We start from the raw sequence: 9935 nt of genomic DNA on the forward strand, positions 1-9935 counted from the left end.
TGGCAGGTGAGTCTTCTCCCGGTGGTGTGCGTGTCGGTCGTTGGTCACCGAAAAAAACTCGAGCCGGCTACCCTCCCTTATTCAGTAGAAATCTGAAAAACTAAAAAAATCAAAACAAAAACCACCGGAGATGAAGGGCCTGCGAGGAAAGGGAGGAGAGGAAGAGGAAGAAGGAGCCGAAGTTCCCTTCCTCCCAGCTGGATCCAAATGAGAGAGTTTTTAGAGAAAGAGGGTCTCGGTTTTTAGAGTGAAAGAATAGGCCAGCGAACAACATAGGTATAACATTGCTTTATTTTGTGTCTTACCCATGGTATATGTGAGATCTCTAGTTTCACTTGAATTTTTAATCCTTATTATTTTGAGGTGTTATTTTGTTATTTTAATTAATGTGTTAATTAATTGTGTTATTTGTTATTTGTTTTGGTATTTTATTTTAAATTTATTTTAGAGTATGTTATTTTGATTATTTGTATTGTTTTTATTTTTGGGCTTGTGTTTGTTTTTGGGCTTATTATTTTTGTTTTATTGTTGGGCCGTGTGTGTTGTGTGTGTGTGTTTACTGGAGCCCAGTCGAGGACCGGCCCAGCCCGTGAGAACCTAGCCCCTACAAAAAGAAACGGCGCCGTTTTGATGGAGCTAGGGCTCCATCTTATTTCCCTTCATGCGCCGCACCCTGCTACTTCTTCTTCCCGTTTCTTCTTCCTCCTTTTTCTTCTTCATTTCTGCTTCTTCCACCGGATTTCCACGCAGTTGCTGCCGAAAGTAGATCCCAGCTGAGAGCCACCTCCACCTACGTCTCACTCTCTCGTGTCGTTCAGCATGCACCCCGAGGGCTTGCTGTCAACCCGTGGCATCGCACGGTCACTTGTCCTTTCGCAAGCTCCTCGATGGCGATGGGCATGGCTTCCGTGAGTGCTGCCGTGCCACGCGTCCGTGAGAGGACTTCTTTTTCTCCACGGCATGCTGCCGTTATTTCCTTCCTCCACCATGCGACACGCACGCCATGCGAACCGCCCCATTTGGCCTATAAATAGGCCACGACTTCTCATGGTTTGGGGATCTCCGTTCGAGTGTGTTTGGTTTTCTTTCGAAAAAATCAATCGGGAATTTTGGTGTGATCCGAGAACAACTTCCTTTTGAGCTCTTTCATTTTTAGGTTGACTATTTCTGTGTTTTTGGTTTGTAAATCCATGAGGTGTTGTGATTTTGCCGAGCTCTTTGTGCTTTCAAAGTCTTGTATTTTACTCAGATTCTTGATTTATTGTTGGGTTGTTTGTTGAGTTTCCATCTGGTGTTTTGTTACAACCCGTGAGTTGAGAGAACGGTTTGTCAGTGTTCAGCCGTGAGACGCCGTCGCCACTGTTGGCAGCACTTTTCACGTGATCTTCCAGATTTTATCAATTTCATTGTGTGTATGTAATTTTCTCTTTTATTAATATTACTTGTAATTTTCCAATTTTATAAATAAATTGTTGTATTTATTGGCTTTATAATCTGTTGTTTAATTGTAAATTGTTGGTTTGTTGGAAATGTATTATATTTGTTGAAGTGTTGGGCTTTAAATAGTATTGTGGAAAAATGGGCCTTGGGCCGTCGAAGTTGTTGAGATTTTAAATGTAATTGGGCCTTGGGCCGGATTGGAGGATGGGATTATGCGTGTATTTGTGAAACTGTGTTTCGGCGTTTATTGAGAATTTATAAATGAATTATTTTAATGCGTATTCCAATAAACTGTTGAAAATCATATTTATCGTTTTATTAAATTATGCGGTAATGTCACGAAGTCTGTTGGATATTGATACTGTTGCGTGGGTGCGTGTGTTTCACGACCCCAAGCCGAGATGGGGCATTATCTCGGTGGAGCTCCTCTGGTCACTCGGGAGTGTAACAGACTGACGTGACATCCTCCGAGTTGTCGCAGGGCGACGACGGGAACGGACGAGATGGTAACGCTCTCGTACCGATTCCGTGACCTTTGGCTGGCGAGGTTAGAGGATGCTTGGCCATGTACGCGCTGGGCGCGGAACTGAGCATCGCTCGTTACGAAATCTCATGCACGGACTTTACCCGTGATGTGACGAAGAGAGCCAGGGTGTGCGGACGGTCTATAGGGGAGACCGTGGTGCATGCGTAAATTCATAATAAATATGATTGGGACAAAAAAATGAGATTTTTGGGTGTAAGAATAAAAATGATATTTTTGGAAAAGGAATGTAAGTTGTTATAAAAAAGAATAAAAATGGTATTTTTGGGAAAGGAATGTAAGTTGTTATTTTATCCGCATGGGAACACGTGTTTGTATAAATGTGTTTTAAATCTCTTGGATGTTATTTTGGTTAAATTACTTGCTGAGATGTCATAATCTCATAGTGGTATTTACCCTACAGTTCCGTTTTATGGTGTCGTAGAGTTTGACGCAGAGCCCGAGTATGAACCTGAAGGACCGACTCTGCCAGAAGCTTAAGTCGTTGTTATATTGTTCAGCGTTTTGGGACTTGTTTCCCTTATGTTATTTGCTTTCTTTAAATTATCTGACGGAAGACTGTAAAATATTTGTAAAGTTATTTTACTGTTTTTTGAACAATTCTGGTACTTAATAAGGAAAGACCCTTTTATTTTTTCTCCGCTGCGAATATTACTGTACATTTAATGTATGTTGTACACACTTTGAGCACTGGTCGTTGGGGTGCGTGATCTGTGTGGTCATCATCCTGGTGTCACGAACTCCACAAAAATAACACGTGGGGGTCGAGGGTGCCACAGGTGGTATCAAAGCGGTCTGGCTCTGGGTAAAACCGTATAAATACCTAGGTATAGTACCAGAATTTTTTTTTTTTTTTATAATTTAAAATATATCGAGTTTTAAAAGGGACGTTTTTTCAGTAAGATGGACCAATCAGGAATACCGCATCCGAAACCTGAGATTGACTTGTCTCACTCTGATGGGAATCTCGCCATGGCTAAAGCTTTAACCCGTATGACAGAATTTCTTCAGCAGAATTTTCCGCCGCAAAGGGAGCAACAGAACGGTTGTCCGTACGAACGCTTTTTAGCTCATAGGACCCCTACTTTTTCTGGGCAAAAGGATCCACTTCATGCTGGAAGGTGGATTAGTGATCTCGGAAAGACATTTGAGATATGTGAGTGTACTGAAACTCAAAGGGTGTTAAACGCAAGTTACCTGTTGCAAGGTGACGTGACTGCTTGGTGGGGAACCAAACGGGAGCTTCTGGAAATGGAGTTAGGATCTATTGCAGCGGTATCTTGGCCGCTGTTTAAAAAGGAATTCAATGATCGTTTCTTCCCGAATACTATGAGGAAACAAAAGGCACGAGAGTTTAACAATTTAGTACAAGGGGTGTTGACGGTCGAGCAGTATGCCCGGAAGTTTATAGAACTCGGGAAGTTTGCTACACATTTGATTGCTACGAAAGAGATGCGGATCGAGCGATTTCAGGAGGGTCTACGGTGGGAGATTCGTAGACAGGTTGCTTGCTTGCAAATTCTGACTTTTCAGCAATTAGTAGAGGTTGCTTCGATTGCAAAGCGGGAGTTTATTGATCCTGTTGCTACACCAATTGGGCAAAAGAGAAGAGTTTTTGGGGAAGGAAGTAGTTCGGGGTCTGCACCTAAGTTTATTTCCAGGACTGGGGCCCGACCGCAGATGGCCACCGGAATACGAATGGGAGGTCCAGCGCCAGTATGTGGCAAATGCAATAGGTCGCATGTCGGCGAGTGCCACATGTCTGGGATTCAGTGTTTCAGATGCAGGCAAACAGGGCATCTTGCTTGCAGCTGCCCTACCATGATGCAGGCGAATCGAGGCGGTTACCGTGGTGGGAGGACTACTCCAAGACCAACTGTTCAAGCTAGGGTCTACGCAGTGACACCTGGTGAGGTAGATGATGAAGCTCAGGAAACCCAAAATGCTAGAGTCATCACAGGTATAGATTTCTATTCAATCATTTGAGATACGTTATTTGGGTATTTTGTTGGTTAGACTTAATTGGTAGTTTTAAATCTTTTAGGTAGAGTTCGACTATATGATTATTATGCTTGCACTTTATTTGACTCGGGAGCATCTCAGTCATTCATTTCTGCCACCTTTGCTCGGATGTGCAACCTAGTTTTTAAACCTTTATCACAGTCTTTGGTAGTGAAGTTACCAAATGGGGAAACTGTGTGGTGTTCGAAGGTTACCTTAGGTTGTCCTCTGGTTTTAAATGGAATGACTCTTAAGGCAGATTTGATAAGGTTTAAATTACTTGAGTTTGACATTATTCTAGGAATGGATTGGTTATATCAGTATTTCGCCAGCATTAATTGTCATAGTAGGATTGTTAGTTTCCAACTACCTGGGGATAAGTATTTAGAGTTTGCAGGAAGTAAGATAAAGGCGAAACCTGCAGTTATATCTGCCATTCAAGCAAGCAGGGACTTAGCTAATGGGGCGGATGCCTATTTGGTTCATGTGGTATCTGCACTTTCGGAGAGGAAATCTGTAGCAGATATTCCGATTGTGATGGAATTCTCTGATGTATTTGTGGATGATTTGCCCGGCTTGCCACCTGTTCGTGAATTGGAGTTCGCCATTGATCTAGAATCCGGTGTGGCACCTGTTCATAAGGCTCCGTACCGAATGGCGCCAGCAGAGTTAAAAGAGCTGAAGAGTCAATTACAGGAATTGGTAGATAAAGGGTTTATTCAGCCTAGTTTTTCACCTTGGGGAGCACCAGTGTTGTTTGTTAAAAAGAAAGATGGTACCCTCAGAATGTGTATAGATTACCGAGAACTCAATAAGCTAACCATTAAGAATAAGTACCCCTACCTCGGATTAATGATTTATTCAATCAACTTCAAGGTGCTATTACTTTTTCAAAATTTGACTTAAAATCGGGATACTATCAATTGAGGATAAAGGATCAGGATATACCTAAGACTGCCTTTAGGTCTAGGTATGGGCATTATGAGTTTAAAGTGATGCTGTTTGGATTAGCAAATGCCCCTGCAGCATTTATGGATATGATGAATAGAGTATTCCAACCCTATCTAGATTCCTTTGTGATAGTCTTTATTGATGATATTTTGGTTTATTCTCGAAAACCAGAAGAGCACGCCAGCCATCTTCGATTGGTTTTGGGTAAGTTAAGAGATCATCAACTCTTTGCAAATCTGAACAAGTGCGAATTTTGGTTGAAGGAGATTAAATTTCTTGGTCATGTTATGTCCCGGGATGGAGTAGCAGTTGATCCTAGTAAGGTCGAAGCTGTATTGGCATGGCCACATCCTTCAATGGTGCACGAAATTCGAAGTTTTTTAGGACTTGCTGGTTATTATCGCAGGTTTGTGGAAGGCTTTGCTCGATTGTCTGGACCTCTCACTACTCTTACCAGGAAAAATGTTGAGTTTGTTTGGTCAGACAAATGCGAGAAGAGTTTTCAGGAGCTGAAAAAGAGGTTAACTACAGCACCTGTTTTTGCACTTCCGGAACCTCATAAGCCGTATGTAGTTTTTAGTGATGCTTCCAAATTTGGTTTGGGATGTGTGCTTATGCAGGAGGGAAGAGTTGTGGCATATGCATCCCGCCAATTGAAAGATCATGAGAAGAATTATCCCACACACGACTTGGAGTTAGCAGCTGTGGTTTTCGCTCTCAAAATTTGGCGATTCTATTTATATGGCGAGACTTGTGAAATTTACACTGATCATAAGAGCCTTAAACATCTTTTCTCGCAGAAAAAACTTAACATGAGACAGAGGAGATGGTTAGAGTTAATCAGTGATTACCAGTGTGAGATTAAGTATCACCCAGGGAAAGCAAACCTGGTTGCAGATGCACTAAGTCAGAAGTCTTATTCAGTTGATGAGGTTGAGTCATCAGGGTTAGACTCTCTTCTTTCTGGTATAAGGAGACTTCTTACTCTTAGTTCTCAACAGGAAGAGGTGTTGACTTCAATTCTTGATATCCGAGTTCTTGATTTTGAGGAGTTGAAGACTCTACAAGAACATGACTCTAAGTTGTTAGATATTAAAGAAAGAGTCAAGAAGTCACAAGGACCCGCGCATTTCAGCCTAAGCAGAGATGACATTCTTTTATTCCGTAATCGTAGGGGGATTCCTACAGATTCAGAATTTAAAGAAAGAATCTTGACTGAGGCCCATGCAGCGCCTTATTCAGTTCACCCTGGAAGTACAAAAATGTACCGAGACTTAAAGAAAAGTTTTTGGTGGGAGGGAATGAAAAGAGACATTGCTTTGTTTATTGCGAAATGTACAACTTGTCGGCAGGTTAAAGCTGAGCATCAGAGGCCCGCTGGCTATCTTCAACCACTCCCTATTCCTGAGTGGAAATGGGACGACATTGCAATGGATTTTGTAATTGGTTTACCAAGGTCACCTAGTGGGAAGAATTCAATCTGGGTTATTATTGATCGGTTGACCAAGAACGTTCATTTCTTACCTATTTCTAACACTGATACTTTGGGAACTTTGACTCGGATTTATATCAAGGAAATCGTACGTCTTCATGGACTACCCATGAGTATAGTGTCAGATAGAGACCCACGATTCACGTCTCACTTCTGGAATAGTTTGCAAACAGCTTTGGGCACCAAGTTGAAATTCAGCAGTGCTTATCATCCTCAAACCGACGGTCAATCAGAATGCACTATTCAGACTCTTGAGGATATGCTGCGAGCTTGTGTTTTGGATTTTAAGGGAAGTTGGGAAAGTCATCTGTTGCTTATAGAGTTTGTATATAATAACAGTTTTCAAGCGACTATTCAAATGGCCCCTTATGAAGGTCTTTATGGGAGGAAGTGTCGATCTCCCTTATTTTGGGATGAAGTTAGCAAAGGGAATCTACTTGGACCGAATATTGTTCAGGAGATGAAGAATCAGGTTCAAATTATAAGAGACAAGATGGCAGCTGCGCAGAGTCGTCAGAAGAGCTATTCGGACACGAGGAGAAGAGATTTATTATTTGAGGATGGTGATTGGGTTTACCTCAAAGTTTCTCCAATGAAAAGTGTTAAGCGTTTTGGTAAGAAAGGGAAACTTAGTCCGAGATATGTTGGCCCTTTTCAGATTATGGAGAAGGTTGGACCAGTTGCTTATCGTATTGCTCTGCCAGAACATTTTGGTAGAATTCATGATGTTTTCCACGTGTCGTCTTTAAAGAAGAGCTTTGGTCAGCAGGAGCCACGTTTCGTTGATCCAGAGAGCATTCAACTCTGGTCTGATCTCACTTATGAAGTTATTCCAACTCAGATCCTTGACAAGAAGGAGCAACAATTAAGATCCAAGTCGATACCTCTAGTTATGGTATCTTGGGGAGATCCATTAGCCCAGAATTTTTCGTGGGAAAGAGAGGCAGACATGAGAAAGTTCTACCCTTACTTGTTCGGGTAGTTTTGAATATTTGTATTCTTTCTCAAGTTTGTTTAGAGTTTTGTATTGTATCATGTTTTGGAATCAATTTAGGAACTTGGCAATTTTGAGGATGAAATTTCTTTTAAGGAGGGGAGGTTGTGAGATCTCTAGTTTCACTTGAATTTTTAATCCTTATTATTTTGAGGTGTTATTTTGTTATTTTAATTAATGTGTTAATTAATTATGTTATTTGTTATTTGTTTTGGTATCTTATTTTAAATTTATTTTAGAGTATGTTATTTTAATTATTTGTATTGTTTTTATTTTTGGGCTTATTATTTTTGTTTTATTGTTGGGTCGTGTGTGTTGTGTGTGTGTGTTTACTGGAGCCCAGCCAAGGACCGGCCCAGCCCGTGAGAACCCAGCCCCTACAAAAAGAAACGGCGCCGTTTTGATGGAGCTAGGGCTCCATCTTATTTCCCTTCATGCGCCGCACCCTACTGCTTCTTCTTCCCGTTTCTTCTTCCTCCTTTTTCTTCTTCATTTCTGCTTCTTCCACCGGATTTCCACGCAGCTGCTACCAAAAGTAGATCCCAGCCGAGAGCCACCTCCACCTACGTCTCACTCTCTCGTGTCGTTCGGCATGCACCCCGAGGGCTTGCTGTCAACCCGTGGCATCGCACGGTCACTTGTCCTTCCGCAAGCTCCTAGGTGGCGATGGGCATGGCTTCCGTGAGTGTCGTCGTGCCACGCTTCCGCGAGAGGACTTCTTTTTCTCCACGGCATGCTGCCGTTATTTCCTTCCTCCACCGTGCAACACGCACGCCATGCGAACCGCCGCATTTGGCCTATAAATAGGCCACGGCTTCTCATGGTTTGGGAATCTCCATTCGAGTGTGTTTGGTTTTGTTTTGGAAAAATCAATCGGGAATTTTGGTGTGATCTGAGAACAACTTCCTCTTGAGCTCTTTCATTTTTGGGTTGATTATTTCTGTGCTTTTGGTTTGTAAATCCGTGAGGTGTTGTGATTTTGCCGAGCTCTTTGTGCTTTCAAAATCTTGTATTTTACTCAGATTCTTGATTTATTGTTGGGTTGTTTGTTGAGTTTCCATCTGGTGTTTTGTTACAACCCGTGAGTTGAGAGAACGGTTTGTCAGTGTTCAGCCGTGAGACGCCGTCGCCACTGTTGGCAGCACTTCTTTTCACGTGATCTTCCAGATTTTATCAATTTCATCGTGTGTATGTAATTTTCTCTTTTATTAATATTACTTGTAATTTTCCAATTTTATAAATAAATTGTTATATTTATTGGCTTTATAATCTGTTGTTTAATTGTAAATTGTTGGTTTGTTGGAAATGTATTGTATTTGTTGAAGTGTTGGGCTTTAAATAGTATTGTGGAAAAATGGGCCTTGGGCCGTCGAAGTTGTTGAGATTTTAAATGTAATTGGGCCTTGGGCCGGATTGGCGGATGGGATTATGCGTGTATTTGTGAAACTGTGTTTCGGCGTTTATTGAGAATTTATAAATGAATTATTTAAATGCGTATTCCAATAAACTGTTGAAAATCATATTTATCGTTTTATTAAATTATGCGGTAATGTCACGAAGTCTGTTGGATATTGATACTGTTGCGTGGGTGCGTGTGTTTCACGACCCCAAGCCGAGATGGGGCATATCTCGGTGGAGCTCCTCTGGTCACTCGGGAGCATAACAGACTGACGTGACATCCTCTGAGTTGTCGCAGGGCGACGACGGGAACGGACGAGACGGTAACGCTCTCGTACCGATTCCGTGACCTTTGGCTGGCGAGGTTAGAGGATGCTTGGCCATGTACGCGCTGGGTGCGGAACTGAGCATCGCTCGTTAAGAAGTCTCATGCACGGACGTTATCCGTGATGTGACGAAGAGAGCCAGGGTGTGCGGACGGTCCATAGAGGAGACCGTGGTGCATGCGTAAATTCATAATAAATATGATTGGGACAAAAAAATGAGATTTTTGGGTGTAAGAATAAAAATGGTATTTTTGGGAAAGGAATGTAAGTTGTTATTTTATCCGCATAGGAACACGTGTTTGTATAAATGTGTTTTAAATCTCTTAGATGTTATTTTGGTTAAATTACTTGCTGAGATGTCATAATCTCATAGTGGTGTTTACCCTACGGTTCCGTTTTATGGTGCCGTAGAGTTTGACGCAGAGCCCGAGTATGAACCTGAAGGATCGACTCTGCCAGAAGCTTAAGTCGCTGTTATGTTGTTCAGCGTTTTGGGACTTGTTTCCCTTATGTTATTTGCTTTCTTTAAATTATCTGATGGAAGACTGTAAAATATTTGTAAAGTTATTTTACTGTTTTTTGAACAATTCTGGTACTTAATAAGGAAAGACCCTTTTATTTTTTCTCCGCTGCGAATATTACTGTACATTTAATGTATGTTATACACACTTTGAGCACTGGTCGTTGGGGTGCGTGATCCGTGTGGTCATCATCCCGGTGTCACGAACTCTACAAAAATAACACGTGGGGGTCAAGGGTGTCACAATATAACATTGCATGCATAGGAAT

General features: G+C 41.8%; 2 protein-coding genes across 2 annotated transcripts; both read left to right on the plus strand.

The window, feature by feature from the left end:
* Positions 1-2887: 2887 nt before the first annotated feature.
* On the plus strand, positions 2888-6986 carry LOC121265684. Its single transcript, XM_041169371.1, has 4 exons — positions 2888-3944; positions 4029-4712; positions 4997-6190; positions 6886-6986. Exons 1-4 carry the CDS (start codon positions 2888-2890, stop codon positions 6984-6986), a joined length of 3036 nt encoding a protein of 1011 aa, XP_041025305.1.
* Positions 6987-7089: 103 nt separating this feature from the next.
* Positions 7090-7410, plus strand: LOC121265685. Its single transcript, XM_041169372.1, has one exon. The coding sequence runs from the start codon at positions 7090-7092 to the stop codon at positions 7408-7410; it is 321 nt and encodes a 106-aa protein (XP_041025306.1).
* The last annotated feature ends 2525 nt before the right edge of the window (positions 7411-9935 follow it).

The sequence above is a fragment of the Juglans microcarpa x Juglans regia genome, chromosome 5D (genome assembly GCF_004785595.1).
Source record: "Juglans microcarpa x Juglans regia isolate MS1-56 chromosome 5D, Jm3101_v1.0, whole genome shotgun sequence".
Classification (NCBI taxonomy): Eukaryota; Viridiplantae; Streptophyta; class Magnoliopsida; order Fagales; family Juglandaceae; genus Juglans; species Juglans microcarpa x Juglans regia.

Excerpts from the sequence above, each read along its gene's own strand:
- LOC121265684 (XM_041169371.1), top strand. The coding sequence starts at position 2,888 with ATGGACCAATCAGGAATACCGCATCCGAAACCTGAGATTGACTTGTCT. Across the intron at positions 3,945-4,028 it reads AAATGCTAGAGTCATCACAG|GTAGAGTTCGACTATATGAT; the intron begins GTATAGATTTCT and ends TAAATCTTTTAG. Across the intron at positions 6,191-6,885 it reads TTATTCAGTTCACCCTGGAA|GAGATGAAGAATCAGGTTCA; the intron begins GTACAAAAATGT and ends AATATTGTTCAG.
- LOC121265685 (XM_041169372.1), top strand. The coding sequence starts at position 7,090 with ATGGAGAAGGTTGGACCAGTTGCTTATCGTATTGCTCTGCCAGAACAT.